Source organism: Sorex fumeus, unplaced genomic scaffold (assembly GCF_029834395.1).
Source record: "Sorex fumeus unplaced genomic scaffold, SorFum_2.1 ptg000064l, whole genome shotgun sequence".
In the NCBI taxonomy this organism is placed as follows: Eukaryota; Metazoa; Chordata; class Mammalia; order Eulipotyphla; family Soricidae; genus Sorex; species Sorex fumeus.
This window is the reverse complement of record NW_026606121.1, coordinates 6010481-6025557: the sequence shown is the minus strand read 5'-3', so window position 1 is coordinate 6025557 and position 15077 is coordinate 6010481. Positions and strand designations below refer to the sequence as shown.

Sequence of the window (15077 nt, the reverse complement as noted above, 5' to 3'; positions counted from 1 at the left end):
TGAGCCCAGAAGCAGGAAGTCGAACCGTGACATGCAAATACGGGGCACCCAGGGAGGTTCCGAGAATGGTGCCCGGAACTGTCTGGAATTAGAGCAGGCTGACACCCCCGGGTTTAACTGTCTGGAATTAGAGCAGGCTGACACCCCCGGGTTCGGGTCTGGGAGCTGCCCCGTCAAACGGGTTCAGTAAGGTCGGCATCCTCAGTGTCCCCTCCCCCCACTCCCTACTGGCTGTGTGGCCCTGCTGGGACCCGCCGGGGGGCTCGGGCATAGGTCGCTCTTAGGGGAATGCCCTGCGCTGAACCCCTTTTCCAAGCACCGATGAGGGAGGGGACCGAGCGCCCGCCCTGAGTCACGGGGCCTCGGAGCAGACAAGGCAGGGTGGGGTGGTGCATGCCCAGGGTGCTCCAGCACGCGGGTCCCGCGCCCACCGCGCCAGTGGCGGGACAGTCCCGGGACACGCACATCCCAAAGCTAGTGGGGACGAGGCGCCGGCCTTCCCCGCCATCCACGGGGAAAAGAGCCGAGCGCGGGCCTCCACCCATTCCCCAGCGCAGCACCGCACCCGACGACCCCAGGACCTGCCCTGTGGCGGGCAGGGCGCCTGCGCGGGGAGCAGGGGCGGGGCGTGGGGCGCGCCTGCGCATTGGGTGAAACTGCGGCTCGTGGTGCCTCCTCGGGGCGGGGCGGGACGCGCCTGCGCACTGGGTGGCCCTGCTGCATAGGGGGCGGAGCGCACCTGCGCGCTGGCTGACACTGTGGCTCGGCGGCGCCTGCGCGGGGCGGGGCACGCCTGCGCACTGGCTGACCCCGCGGCTCACGGCGCCTGCGCGGGGCGGGGCGGGGCGGGGCGCGCCTGCGCACTGGCTGGCTCTGCTGCTTGGCGGCGGCGGCGCCGCGATCCGGGCGCCGAGGGGCTGCCATGGGGCGGGGAGCGGCCGCGGCGTCGGGACCCGGCTGAGGACGGCAAGCGGCGGCGGGGCGGCCGGCCCTGTGGGCCCGAGCCGGCCCGGGGGCGGCCACGCGGGCGCCCACGTCAGCGGACGGTGAGTGAGCGTGGCCCCGGCGCGGGGGCGGGGCCTGCAGCGGGTCCGGTCGGGCACCGGGTGGGCCCGGCCGGGCCGCGCCTCGCGCCGGCGACGCTGCTGGGCCCGGGCCGGACGCTCCTGCCGGGAGCGCGCGGGGGGCGGGGTCGGGCCGGGGTCGGGGCAGTGGCGGGGCGGGGCGGGCCCGGGCGGGCTGTGGGCGTGGGGGTGCGTGACCCGCCCAGAACTGGTGACCCTCGACCCTGGTGCGGGAAAGGCGACGCCGCCGGAGCCCGATCCCCGCGTATTCCGGAGGGCCCCGGTCCGGGCAGGGTCGGGACAGAGGAGGCGGGACGGAACGGTGCCCCCGGAGAGCGCGAGGTGAGCGCGTAGGGCCGACCCGGTATGCGCCCGTGGGCGGGGCTCGGTGGACCCGACCCAGGGTGGACTCGGGCCTGCCCTCGCCCGGGTGCTCGGAGTCCCCTGTCCAGGCCGGGTGGACTGGGCCAGGGCCGGGCCGGGGTTCGTTCTGCCTGGGGAAGCCGCCTGCCCCAGTCTGCCCGCACCTGTGGACTTTCGGGAATGGGGGGAGCGCGCGGGGCCCCTGCGTGCAGAGCTGGTGCTCTTCCCCGAGGTCTTCATTGCTTCACAGACACAGGCTCGTGCCAGTGTCACCACACCCTCGTCAGGGTTGGGTGGCACTTAGGGATGATTGACCGGCACCAGCGTCTCTGCTTCCGTGGACCTTTCCCCGAGAGGTCACCAGGGATGTGACGGTCACTGGCTGTGTGCCCGCGCCTGGAGCACGTTTGGCCAGACTCCGGGTGGGACTCTGGGAACACCCTTCTTGAAGGCCTGGCTTTGTGCTGTCCCCGCTGCCTTTGCAGTCAGGCCACCTGGGGAAGGAGTGGTTGGTTCAGAGTCGTGTTCGTGTGCTTGGCGCCTGTTCAAACCGAATGCAGAAGGTTTCACCCTTTCAGACAGTTACACTGTCTGAAGAGTACAGGAGAGAGTATAGGGCTGGAGAGTATAGGCGGTGGGCTCACCTCGCTCCTGGCCAGCCCAGATTCAGCCCCCAGCATCCCTTGTGATCCCTTGAGCCCCCCGCCCCGCCAAAAAAATGTAAACACTTCAACATACTGAATAAACTTGAATTAAATGTGAATCTTAGGATCGGAGACATAGTACAGCAGGTAGAGTGTTTGCCTTACATATGACCTACCTGGGTTTGATCACCAGCACCACATATGGTCCCCCAGCCCGCCAGGTCTGGCTCAAAAACCAAAATGTAAAAATAAATATGAGTCCTGTTAAATTGTTAAATTGTGAGCAAGAGAGAGGGCCAGAGAGTACAGTAGGTAAGGTGCTTTCCTTAGACACAGTAGTTGATCCTGGTTTAATCCCAGGCATTTGATGTGGTTCTCCAATGTGTGCTCAGGAGTGAGCCCTGAGCACAGAGCTGGGAGTGATCCCCGAGCACAGAGCCAGGAGTGATACCTGAGCACAGAGCCAGGAGTGAGCCCTGACCACAGAACCGGGAGTGATCACAGAGCAAGGAGTGAACCCAGAGCACAGAGCCGGGAGTTAGCCCTTATTGACCTGGGAGCCAGCCTAGAGGAAGGGCAGTTGAGCAGCTGGAGAGGGGAGCTTGCTTGACGTGAAGCTGACCCAGGTTCCATTCCCGCCCCGGCAGGAGTAGAGCCTGTGACTTGAGCTCCTCTGCCTAGTCTCAGCCCAGCGGCCTTTTCCGCCTCGTGCTTCTCACCTGGCCTGTGACTGCCATCACTCTGCTCTCCGCAGCTCTGGCTTTTACCCGCGTCCTACAGTCTGGGAACCAGCAGGTTGGGTTCTGCAGGAGTTTGTGGCAGTGCTCGAGGGTGACTCTCAACTCTGCTCAGGAGTCTACTGTCGTGGGACTGCAGATTTTGAGAGTCAGAGAACCAGAAATTTTGAGTTTTATCAGCTGGTGAGACTGCATGGGACCCCGGCCCCAAACCACACAGCCACCACGGCTGTTTCCCGATGTTTCAGAGGGGCCGGCTGTGCAGAGACTGACACGCTTCTTGCCAGGTGCAAGCATTGCAGCAGGGGGAGGGGCCTGTCCCCGGGGGGTAGGTCAGGGTTATCTTGGGGGTCTGAGGATGAGGTGTTTGCCCAGTTCTTAGGAACTCTTCTGGCTTTGGCATCCGAGCAGGCTTGAGCCATGCCGTCACTTGCTTGTGACTGTGGCCTAGGCCCTGAGCAGTCCCTCCCTACCCCTGCAGTGCTCAGTCTGGGTGCCAGCGCTTTTGCTGTCTCACTCTCCAGAACCACACCTGTTCCTGCCACCTTTCCTTGGCTTCCTGAGGACAACAGGCAGGTGTGGCCAGTTTCTGCAGCCCAATCACCTGCCCCCGGGGTCATCTGTCCTGGATTCACCTGCCCTCGGTCATCTGTTCTTTGGGTCTCTCACCCAGGCAGGCAGGCAGGGTCCTTTGAGGGCTGGAGGGATGGCCTGGGGAAAGTGCTTGCCTTCACGTGACTGACCTGGGTTGTATGAATTTAGTTCCTCTGAGCACCACCAGGTTTGTCCTCAAAACCCAGAAAGAAAGGCAGTATAGCGGGTCAGGTGCTGGCCTTCCATCCCTGGCACCCTCTTGTGGTCCCTTGAGTACCTCCAGAATGATCCCTGAGCACAGAGTCAGGAGTACCCTGTGAGCATCCTTGGTGTGACCTCCAAACCAAACAAAAAAATGAGAAAGAAAAGAAAATGGTGGGTTTTCTAGCTTGTTCTGTGGGTCTTCCGGCTGCTGGGTCTGGAGGGTTCTCTCCAGCCCCATAGGAGGAGCTCGGGCCCGCAGGGGCTTCCTCACGCCCAGCCCAGCCAGGGCCTGCGGCCAGATGTGTTTCCAAGTCTGAAAGTCAAAGTTCTCGCTTGCCCGCTTCTCCAAACTCCATTTATCTTTCTGGTTTCTGGTCTATTTTTATAGCTTCTTCTGCTTTTCTTCCTTTCATAGCTGCATTGGCTTCATCGGGGCCCAGGCAGCGGGGAGGCTTGGTGGTGGCCCTGGCCCTCACCCTGCATCCCTGCGTCCCTCTGGAGCCCTTAGCCGCGGGGAGCAGTGTGGAATTCCCGCACATCCTTCTCTTCCGGCTTGTAGTTTCCAGTCTGGGTTTGGGCTCACTCCTGGCCCCTCTCAGTTTTGTGCTGCGGTCAGGAGATTGGGTGTTCCCAGCCTCACTGGCTCAGGGTGTTTCCGTGGCCCTATGCTTGGGCCAGCCACGTGCCATGGTTCCCCTGCCCAGTACCCCATCCCCTTGGGACTGGCGAGGGGGAGACGTCTGCAGGGCTGACGGCTGTGAGTGCAGAAGAGCCGCTGGGGTCACACCTGGCAGTGCTCCACGACCCTGTAGGTGCAGAGACTTGAATCGGGGCGGGTGGGACGTGGGGCCCGTGCCTGAACTCTGGAGGGCAGGCCCAGGACTGAAGCCAGTGTGCCTGGCTCTTGCCTCCCGAGCGCTGTCTGCTGACCCTCCGTGTCCTCCCTCAGGCCTTGGTGTGCGTCTCTCCCGAGCCACCGAGCATCAGCTGCAGACATGGAACGTGAGCACGTCGGCGGGAGCAAGGAGCTGGGCGTGGCCGCCCCCTTGTACCGTTGCTCGGCCTGCAATGGGGACGAGGACTGGGGCCTCAGCCACCCCATCCGGGGCCGCGCCAAGTCCCGCAGCCTGTCTGCCTCCCCGGCACTGGCTGGCAACAAGGAGTTCAGGTAGGACTCGGCTCCTTCCTCTCAGGCTCCAGACCTGCTCTCCCAGACTGTTCCAGAGGCTTCCATGGGCTCCTGGCTGAAGCTGCCTAAAGATTTGCTCTGATCTCTGTTGAGGGCGGGGCTGGGCAGGGCTGCCGGGGACCAGAGCCCGAGGCTGGTTTGGCCCTTTTACGTGCGGGGGGTGGGGCCGGTAGGCAAGGTCCGCGTGGCCCGGCCCCTCCCCAGCCACTCATAGCAGCGGTCCTTGCACAATCCGCTTTAGTAAGCGCCTGGGAGCCGGCCCGGCCGGGCGGGGATGGCTCCTGCAGGGGCCACTGCAGTTTCCGGGACAGTTGTGTGGTGAGTGAGCGGGGCAGCCAGGAGGAGCCCAGTGTGGAACAGCCTGTGCAGAGTTCTGGAGTGCTCGTGGATGTGGGGTGACACCTCCATGTGGGTGGGCAGGGCTGAAGAGGCTGACATGGCAGGTGTGGGCGCGGGAGGCCGCGTGGAGGCCACTGTGGTCGGGACGTGTGTCCCAGCAGCCAGATGCCCCTCGGCTCAGCCTGGCTCTCTGGAGACTGCAGCCTGACCGGCCACTTCCCCACACTCGCCAAGAGCTTCCCAGAGGCAGTGACCCTATCCCGAGGCTTCTTAGTGCCCCTAGTGGCTGCGTGGACAGCGTGGGGCTCTCGTGGCGCCGCCAGTGCCTGGCTCTGACGGCACGTTTCTTCCCCCAGGAGGACTCGCTCACTGCACGGGCCCTGCCCGGTGACCACATTTGGACCAAAGGCCTGCGTGCTGCAGAACCCCCAGGCCATCATGTGAGTTCGCGGGCCAGGGGGGCCTGCTCTCCTCCCTGGTCCCCTGGGGCATCCCCAGCACACAGGGGCACTTTCTCCAGTGGAAGGGCATCCCGCTGTGCCCCCTCGTTCTTCCTGAGACATTGGGGTTCCTGCTAGGTCTGACTGCTTGGGGACTCGGGCCTGGCTGGGCTGGCCTGGGCTCGGGGCACAGGGATTGCCAGGGGCACCACCACCAGGCCAGGCCTGCTATGCAGATGGGCCCCAGGTGGCATGTCCACATGACTGCTACCATCGCCCGCAGGGCTGAACCCAGAGCCCGGTGCCCCTGCTTCCTGTTTACACTGGCACGGCCCTGCCCTTGTGACCTCTCCCCACCCTCTGGCCTCTAGAGCCCAGGTGGAGCGCTCCCTGGTCAGGGTGGTTTGGGGTGGGTGTGCCTAGGCCACACCACGGGCACGAGGAGCGTACGTGCCGTGGGCCTCGGAACCCTGGCAGCACCCCAGCCGGCTCCTTTCGTCTCCCTCCTGCTTTGTCAGTGGATGGGGCGCAGCTGGGTCCTGGCCAGGCCCCTCAGTCCAGCTGCTCCGCCCCCTCCCCCTGACTTGAGGGACTGAGTGTGGGCCCCTGCAGTCCCACTTGGCTGCTTGTGGGGTTCCTTATCCATGCAGCCACCTGCTTGGCGGGGGTGAGGGGTGGCTGGGGGCCAGAGGCCCGGCAAGGAAGCCCGCTGAGCGCCCCGCTCTTTCCAAGGCACATCCAGGACCCTGCGAGCCAGCGGCTGGCCTGGAACAAGCCGCCAAAGAGTGTGCTGGTGGTGAAGAAGCTGCGGGACGCCAGCCTACTGCAGCCCTTCAAGGAGCTGTGCTCGTACCTGACGGAGGTGCGTATCCGCCCCCGGGTGCGGGGCAGGCACGAGCCCACCGCTCAGGGCCCAGTGGGACTGACGGGGGCCTCATTCCAGGAGAACGGTATGATCGTGTATGTGGAGAAGAAAGTTCTGGAAGACCCGGCCATTGTGAGTGACGCTCACTTTGGACCAGTGAAGAAGAAGTTCTGCACCTTCCGCGAAGGCAAGTTCCCCAGGACCCGGGTGGCTGTGGACCCGGGCGGCTGTGGGCACCCTGGGGCCTTCTGGGCGTCGTGTGACACCCACGTGCCTGTGTCTCCAGATTACGACGACATTTCCAACCAGATTGACCTCATCATCTGCCTGGGCGGGGATGGCACGCTGCTGTACGCATCCTCTCTCTTCCAGGTGCGGGACCCGCCCACCCCCCCTTGCCCCCTCGGGCAATGTCCCCCCCTCATGGCCTCTCATGCCGGCCCCCCGCGACCCCCCCCCGCAGGGCAGTGTCCCCCCGGTCATGGCCTTCCACCTGGGTTCCCTGGGCTTTCTGACGCCCTTCAGCTTCGAGAACTTCCAGCCCCAGGTCATGCAGGTCATCCAGGGTGAGTGGCCCTTCTGCACGCGGGGTCTTCCTCGCGCGCGGTTTTGGCTGGGGGGTGTCAGCACACCTGGTGCTGCTCGGGGGTCACTGGCGGGGCTCTGGGCGCATTGGCGCCTCCTCACCTCCAACCCAGGCGTCTGGGCCTTAAGTGCGTGAGAAACGCACGCACTGGTTCTCGCTCAAGGTGTTGTAACCGTCCCCTTCTTCCTCAGCCTGGAGGAGGCTCAGCACGTCACTTATGTGTGACCAGTCACTGGATGTGTGGCCTGCTGAGTCAGAGGAACCAGGCCGGAACTGGTTTTGCAGGAAGCCTTTAAGTGCTGGGGAGAGAGTTGTGGGGTCCTGCTCAAGAGGGATGGGCCAGGCGGGCGTGCTTCCTGCTCACTGCCCTGTGTGCGGCCCCCAGGGAACGCGGCTGTTGTTCTGCGGAGCCGCTTGAAGGTCCGGGTGGTGAAGGAACTTCGCGCCCAGCCGCCTGCCGTCTCCAACGGACTCAGTGAGCACCTCAGTGAGCACGGGGTGCCGGCCACTGCCCTGGACATGGAACTGGGGAAGCAAGTGATGCAGTACCAGGTGTGTGTGCCCAACCGCAGGACACACCCTGGGAGCCCCCACGGTGCTCAGGGCTGCGTGGGGGTCAGTCCTCCTGCATGTGCCTCCTGCGCCCCCAGGTGCTGAATGAGGTGGTGATTGACAGGGGCCCCTCATCCTACCTGTCCAACGTGGACGTCTACCTGGACGGGCACCTCATCACCACGGTGCAGGGGGATGGTAGGTGCAGGCAGGGCGGGGTGCCCAGGGGCCGTGGTGGAAGGCCGCTGGGGCGCACCTGTGACCCTCCCCCACCTTCTCCAGGTGTGATTGTCTCCACCCCCACGGGGAGCACAGCCTACGCGGCAGCCGCCGGAGCCTCCATGATCCACCCCAATGTGCCGGCCATCATGATCACACCCATCTGCCCCCACTCGCTGTCCTTCCGGCCCATCGTGGTCCCTGCAGGGGTAGAGCTGAAGGTCAGAGACCCCAGGTGCTCCCCCTCACCCCTGCAGGCTTCCCTGCCCCTGGCTGTGTGTCCCCGAGGAATGGTTGCCTGGGCTGCGGTCTGAGTCCCTTGGCTGGTGGCAGAGTGCTTGGACCCCAGGGGGCCTGTGGCGACCCTGAGCCTGGGAAGCTAAGCTGCCCCACACCTGTTTTGCTTGACCTTTCAGATCATGCTGTCCCCAGAAGCCAGGAACACTGCTTGGGTATCCTTCGATGGACGAAAGCGACAGGAGATACGCCACGGAGACAGGTGTGGGGCAGGGGTGAAGGGCGAGGGGGTGCCGGCCGTGCGGTGGGACCTATGTAAGGAACAGTATGTGGAGGCTGCGTCTCAGGTCCACCTGCGTTCTTTCAGCTGACATTCTGTCTAGCTTGGATTGCCTGGTGCCCTGAGTTCCCTCCCCTGACCCTGGGGGTTGAGGGACCTCCGGGTTGCCTGCAGTTAGCACCCTGAGGCCCGGCTGGGGGCTGCGGGGTTGGGGGTCACCCACGTTCCCACTGCCCGCAGCATCAGCATCACCACATCCTGCTACCCGCTGCCGTCCATCTGCGTGCGAGATCCCGTGAGCGACTGGTTCGAGAGCCTGGGCCAGTGTCTGCACTGGAATGTGCGCAAGAAGCAGGCACAGTTCTCCGAGGAAGAAGAGGGTGGTGCCGATGGCTAGAGTCCCGGCCAGGGACGTGGAGGCAGCCTTTGTCCACCACATGACCTGTTAATGTTTCAGATCTGATTCTTTTTTGTATTTCTAAGTGAGGTGCCCAGCGCGCGGCAGGCACTGGGCAGTGGGTCACCTCCAGGCGCCTACTCTGAGTCAGTGAGGTCTTGGGGGCGCTTGTGGTTAATCAGTCTGTTCTTTGGTGTGAAAGCAATTGTCACGGCCTAAATTCTCTCAATGCACCAATTCTCCCTGATTCTGCACCTGTCCTTAGAATGCTGGAGGGACACTGAGGGACTCAGTGCCAGCCTGGTTTGATGGACAGCGAGGGGACTGTGGGCGCTGTGGCTCCACCGCCATGAGTGGAGTAGTGGGGGCTGTCTGGTTGATTATTCTCAGGACGTCAGGCTTTTGGGGTCCCCATCACCCCTTGACGATGTGCCCCAGGGCCTGGCAAGGGATTGCCCCAGGCCACGTGTTCTTGAGCTCCCGTGGGCCCCGCGGGGCGGGTGCACGTACCAGTGACCCTGGCGCCAGCTGGGCAGGAGGCCCCTGAGTTCCTGGGCAGCCCTGTGCCTTCGCCAGGCCGGGATGGGCTGGCCTCAGTGGCCCCATGGTGCCCTTGGCCAGGCATGGGTCTGCAGAGCTGGCCCTGCTCCGGGTGTGCTGACCACTGCCTGACTCCTGCCCGCGTCTGCTCACAGGAAGGAAGGGCCTGGTACCCTAATGTCCATACTGTTAATATCTCGAAAGTTTGTTCAATGTTGAAAAGCTTTATCACTATTTTCCGATTCTTTCAATAAACAGACTTGTTTAAGAAGCTGGGGTGAGGAGCTGTTTTGTTCGGCTTTCTGGGGCCAGCAGGCTGGGCTCCAGGGTCTGGAGAGGTGGGGTGTCGCACATGCGTCCCCAGCAGCTCTGGGGGCATGCATGGCCCTCCAGTAGCAACAGCCTAGGACACTGCAGCATGGACCATGTGGCCCTCTCTGAGCACTGTGACCCACCCTGCTAGCGGGCATGAGGACCTGCTGGCTTCAGGTGGGGCTGTCCCATCTGGGCACACTTCCTGCCGCCCCCACTGTCCAGCACCCCCCAAGCCTTCTGCTCCCCTCCACCAGGCTGTGTTGGCTGGGTTTGCACAGCTGCTCTGACCACGGGGCTAGAATGGACCAGTGTGGACCCGAGACTACGTGGATTGCCCTGGGGCTGCACCCAGTACAGGAGCCTTACCCGGTCTGTCTGCACAGCCGCCCTTCTTGTCAAAGGTGGCTGCAGCCCCTTGTCTGCTTCCAGCTTGGCACAGACATTCCGGGGCAAGTCTGGGGATCGGCTGAGGCCGCTTGGGTCTGGCTTGAACACAGCCTGGACTAGCCTGCCTGTCCAGTTCCCACACCAGCAGCCATGGAAAGGACGGATGGGGCATGGGGCGCGACCGTGCCAGCAGGAGGAGCTGAGAAGACCCAGGGAGGCTCCATGGAGGGAACTTCTTGCTTCCTCAGATTTGGGCAGATTGTGCTGTCCTCTGGACCAGCAAGTCGTACGGAGTGAAGGGGAGCCTGGGGCCACGGGGTTCTGGTGGGTGCTGTACATGCGTGGCCCCTTGCTCACTGCTGGGTCGAGCCTGAAGGACTCTGAACAAAAACGATCCCACCTACTCAGGGTCACATCCACAGAGACCCCAATCTTCCTCCCTCCCCCCTGCTAGCCCTCCCCATAACCCCTGCCTTCCTCCTGGAACGATCATAGCCCTAAGGGGTTCAAGCATTGGGCAGCTGGGCCCTGACACTGAGTCCAGACACAGTTTTGAACACGAGCTCCTGGGGCTGCAGCTGATGCCTGGGAGAGAGGCGCTGGCCAGTGCTCCTGAGGACATTGCACAGGGGCAAGTGGCTCTAGCCAAGCCCTAGCAACCTTTTTCCTACCCACAGTGAGCTCCTGACCCTGCTGCCATCACTGTCCCCTAGAACTAAGGCCCCCTTGGGTCCCTGGACACTAGACTCAGTGGGAATGTGAGGGTGGTGCCAACCAGGTCTCTAGGTGTGTCAGAGAAGGTGCTTCACTTCACAGCTCTGACAGGTGAACCCCTACATCTGGAACCCAACCACCATTTCACCCCCTCGCAAGCTTCCAGTTACACCTGTGTCACCTGTGTGACACCCATCTGTCTGCGCCATCCTCTCTTGTGTGCTCTCCGCGGGTGACATGTGTCTGTCCAAACGTTTCTTTCCCCTTTGTTGTTTCTAGTTAGCTGTCCTATGTAAGTTAGGTTTTTTACTTCAATTGGAGAAGTAACTAATTGGATACGGAATGCCCTATAGAAATGTGGTTGTGTAAAATGACAAAGTGGTTGTGTAAAATGACAGCTGTTCCTTCCCACTTTCCTTGTGCTGGAGGGTGAACAGAAGGCCAGGGGACACCATGACTGTGGATTGTGGACACTTCTTTTCCCACCTTCCAGAAGTCTGTTTCTGAATGCTGGAAACGCTAGGAAGGAGACGGAGACAGGTAGGGCAGATTCTGGACGGAGGCTGGAGCTCAGAGGGCCGGCAGCCCAGAGGGAAGAATTCTGCAAGAACTACAGTATTCTTAGGGCCTGGGAACCCACATGTTGCCTCAGTTTCCCTTCCTGAGGGTTCTTAGTGGGTTTCTCGGGAAACTTGTCAGTCTGCCCCAACCTGGAGGCTGCTGTGCTCCTTCTCCCTGAAAGTCTACTTGGAATCCACTCAGAGTTGAAACTGCAGGCTGGACATGGGTAAGGCGCTTCTTTGCACGCGGCCAACCCTGTCCCATCCCTGGCATCCCTTATGGTCCCCTGAGTACCACCAGGAGTGATTCCTGAGTGCAGAGCCAGGAAGAACCTCTGGGCATTACCATGTGTGGCCCCAAAACAAGCTGAAACTTAAGCAAATGCAGTTGGAAACAAAAATGAAACTTGGAATGGCCTGGCCTGAAATTTCTGCCTGTCTCCCTCCAAGGCAGAACAGACAACTGTTCTCAGACAAGAGGCGGGTTCCCAGAATGGAGGCCTGTGGGGAGCCCAGGAACTGGAGGAGGAAGGCATGGAACAGCTACATTGGGAGGTCAATGGTCAACTGTTATTTTAATTTGGGACCACATCCAGTAGTGCTCAGGGTTGACTTCTGCCTCTGTGCTGAAAGATCACTCCCAGCAGGCTCAGAGGACCACATGGGGTGCTGAGGAGGGGATGGAGCCTGGGTTGAGCATGTGCAGGTGCCTTTCTCGTTATACTATTACTCTTGCCCCAGTAAGACAGGTTTGTTTTTTTTTTGGGGGGGGGGGGTTGCCAGCAGGATGGATGGTATGGTGGCTAGGGAGCTTGCCTTGCAGGTGGCAGACCCAGGTTTGATCCCCAGATCCCCAAGCAACGCCAGGAGTGATCCCTAAGTACAGAACCAGGGGTAAGTTAAGTCCTGAACACAGTCAGGTGTGGTCCTAAAAACAGAATTGGGAATGTAGCTCAGCTTTGAGGCACTTTCCTTGCTTGTGTGAGGTCCTGGGTTCCAGCCTTGAAAACGTGGAAATTCTCAACAAAAGCCAGTGAAGAAGCAGGCAGCACACCTTACAAAGTGGGGGGAGTCAGTGAACCCAGCTGAACTCGTGCTCCAGAGCTGGGCCCAGAACAAAGGTGGGAGTTCTCATCCATAGAGTTATGATAGGGGTTGGGGCATTTGTGGGCAGCTGGCAGGAGAGTACAGAAGCAGAAATTCCCAAGCATCTTAGTTTTGCAAAACAGGGTCTGGACCACCTCAAGAGCGTGAGCACATTGGGAGGATGTTCCCAGATTACCAAGGTTACAAAGCAAGATTAGGACTGAGACCATCTCAAGGACTCTCCGAATGCACCCCATGGTTATGTCCTGTAGCTGACTCATCTGCCCTCCTGCTCTCTGGCATTAGCCTGGCAGAAATGTGAACAAGGTCTGGCTTCCTATCGGCACAAGAACATACAAAATAAATTTTTATAAATTTTTTTCGAAGTAATTCAGCTCCCAACAACTCCAGGACCCCCTGCGAGCAAGACTGTCGCAAACAACTCGGGGCTTTGTGAGAGCAGGTGCATTCCCGTTGCCCACTTTGCCCGGGTTGGTGGGGTCGTCCGGCTTAGTTCAGGGATGCAGAAGGGAGCTCCTGATACTAGAGGCACATGCTGTGGAATCGGTCGTCTCGGCTCTGCTTCCTCGCATGCTCTGTGTCACCCGGCCCAGGGCGAGTCACCGGGTCCCTGCGGGATGCGGAGGGCGGGCCCACTGACTTTAGAACAACACCAACTGCTCTCTGCCGGCCCACCGACTTTAGAACAACAGAAAGTACTGCTAAAACCCATGCAGGCCTGTGGGCCGAAACCGGACTCAAAGCACCGAGCGACGCAGAGAGCGGGAAAGCAGCTGGCCCCAGGTCGGACCCGTGACGGGGATCGGCAGCTGCAGAGCGGAAAAGACGCACGCCGAGCGCCGCCCTCAGGAGGGGCCTCGGCAGCTCGCCCAGATTTTTCGCGACGACCAATCAGCTTGCCCAGAGGCTCCGCGACGACCAATCAGCTCGCCCAGAGTTTCCGAGACGCCCAATCAGTCTCGCCCGGGGCGTGGCCTCAGTCCCGCCGCCCGGCGCGGGGCCCGGCCGTCCGAGGAGGCCGCCGCCCGGTCGTCCGGGGCCGGAAGTGGAAGTCGTTTGCGGGCGGCGTCCCCCACCTGCTCCGGGGATGGGCCCGGCGGGCGCCCCGACCGGCCGGGGTAGGGAGGGCGTCGACCGCCGCCGCCGCCGCGCGACTTCCGGCGCGTCACTTCCGGCCCCGCGCGCTTCCGCTGTCGGCGCGCCCCGCCCCGGGTTCGGCGCGCGACTCGGGGCGGAGAGACGCGGCCGCGCCGGCTGAGGCGCCGCCCGCCCGGGCTCCCGGCAGCGCGGCCGGCTCCGGCGTGGGGCGCCGCGGTCCCGCCCCGCCCTGACGCACGCGGCCCTTCCGGGGCGCCGCCTCCGCGCCGCCCGCCCCGCAGCCCCGACGGCGCGGCCTCCCGCGGGCTCAGCGGCTCCTGGTCCGGGACCGCGCGGGGTGGGACGGGTAGGCGTGAGGGGCGGGGGGCGGGACGGGTAGGGGCGGGGCGGGTAGGCGTGCGGCGCGGGGAGCGGGACGAGGCGGGGGGCGGGACGGGTAAGGGTGCGGGTAGGGGCGGGGCGGGTGGGCGTGCTGCGCGGTGAGGGGTGCGGGACGCGGGACGGTGCAGGGCCCAGGCTGCGGGCTGGCCTCTCCCTGGGCCCCCCAACCCCCAGGCACTGGAGAGGCGCGCCCATACGCCCTGGGACGCGGCGTGATCTGTTTCCCAGCAAAACCCGGAGAGCGTTCTCGCTCATGTACAGCACGAAGGGGAAGCCCCGCCACGGGCACACTCTGCAGCTGGAAGTGGTTTAGGTGCGCCAGTGTTCCCTCCCTCCACCGACTTTTTTTTGGGGGGGTCACAGTGGGGTCCCCCACAACTGAAGCCCCCGCTGCTTCCTTGAGGCCCAGGCCTTGAAGGGGCTGGGGTTTCTCTCCCCCCTAGGCCCATGTGATTTGAGAAGAGGCTCTTGCTTGGTGCTCTGAGGTCTCTCAGCAAAGTTGGGGAACCACCTAGTGGTGCGGTGGTCAGACCTGGGCTCCTGGGGCAGTTTCTGTGGGCGAGAACAGATCTGGTCTCTGAAGCATGGCGGATGGGACAGTCAGAGCCTTTCCACCGCATTCGGTCCGAAGCCCTGCTGATAACCGGAGTCAGCCGACCGGGCCTTGGGAGCACCTTGTTCCTTTGTTCCCGGAAGGGTTGCTGTTTGTGGAGATAATGTTTTCGATAGAGATCACGGTTGTGCTTTGGACTGCATGTCCCCAGTGCTCCTGCTGTCCCTGGTCTTCCTGCCTGCCCCTCCCTCCCTTTTTCTGGTTCGCATTCACTGCTCTCATGCAGTACTTTGTTCCTGCTCCTGTGTCAGTGAGTTCATCTTGTGTCTTCCTCCCAGTTTAGCATCGTCCCTCTGAAGAACAGGCATGAACCTGCCAGGCTGTAGAGTTGGAGTGGCATGATGGTACCGTTGCAGGGCACAGTCCCTTTCCCAGTGGCATGAGCCCATTGTGGACTCTCGGGCGGTCACCCCATTCAGGCTGCTCTAGTGCAAAGCCTATACCTGCCAAGTCGGGCAGCTCAGCCCTGAAGCTGACCACGAGCACCTTACTGATGCTTCCTTACTACTCTGGGCAAAGGTCTTGAACGGGAGGGCAGGAGGGGTGGCAGGTAGCCATGGATGTTTCGTGCAGTGGTGGGGTGGCCACTCCCAGTGACCAGGCAGAGCTGAGCCCTACCCTGTTCTTTGCATGCTCTGCCTGTGTCTAGATG

General features: G+C 62.5%; 1 protein-coding gene across 2 annotated transcripts; it reads left to right on the top strand.

Annotated features, from left to right (window-relative positions):
• Positions 1–872: 872 nt before the first annotated feature.
• Positions 873–9514, top strand: NADK (NAD kinase). 2 transcript variants are annotated; one of them, XM_056128445.1, is made up of 12 exons: positions 873–1046; positions 4556–4774; positions 5491–5574; positions 6307–6436; positions 6518–6626; positions 6726–6811; positions 6903–7005; positions 7411–7577; positions 7676–7775; positions 7860–8031; positions 8213–8295; positions 8554–8747. In XM_056128445.1, the coding sequence occupies exons 2-12, from the start codon at positions 4602–4604 to the stop codon at positions 8610–8612; spliced, it is 1266 nt and encodes a 421-aa protein (XP_055984420.1). In that variant the 5' UTR covers positions 873–1046; positions 4556–4601; the 3' UTR covers positions 8613–8747. The 2 variants fall into 2 exon arrangements, with proteins under 2 accessions (XP_055984420.1, XP_055984419.1); XM_056128444.1 differs by having other exon boundaries at positions 897–1046; positions 7860–8017; positions 8554–9514.
• Positions 9515–15077: the final 5563 nt, after the last annotated feature.

Excerpts from the sequence above, each read along its gene's own strand:
- NADK (XM_056128444.1), top strand. The coding sequence starts at position 4,602 with ATGGAACGTGAGCACGTCGGCGGGAGCAAGGAGCTGGGCGTGGCCGCC. Across the intron at positions 4,775-5,490 it reads GCTGGCAACAAGGAGTTCAG|GAGGACTCGCTCACTGCACG; the intron begins GTAGGACTCGGC and ends TTCTTCCCCCAG. Across the intron at positions 5,575-6,306 it reads CAGAACCCCCAGGCCATCAT|GCACATCCAGGACCCTGCGA; the intron begins GTGAGTTCGCGG and ends GCTCTTTCCAAG.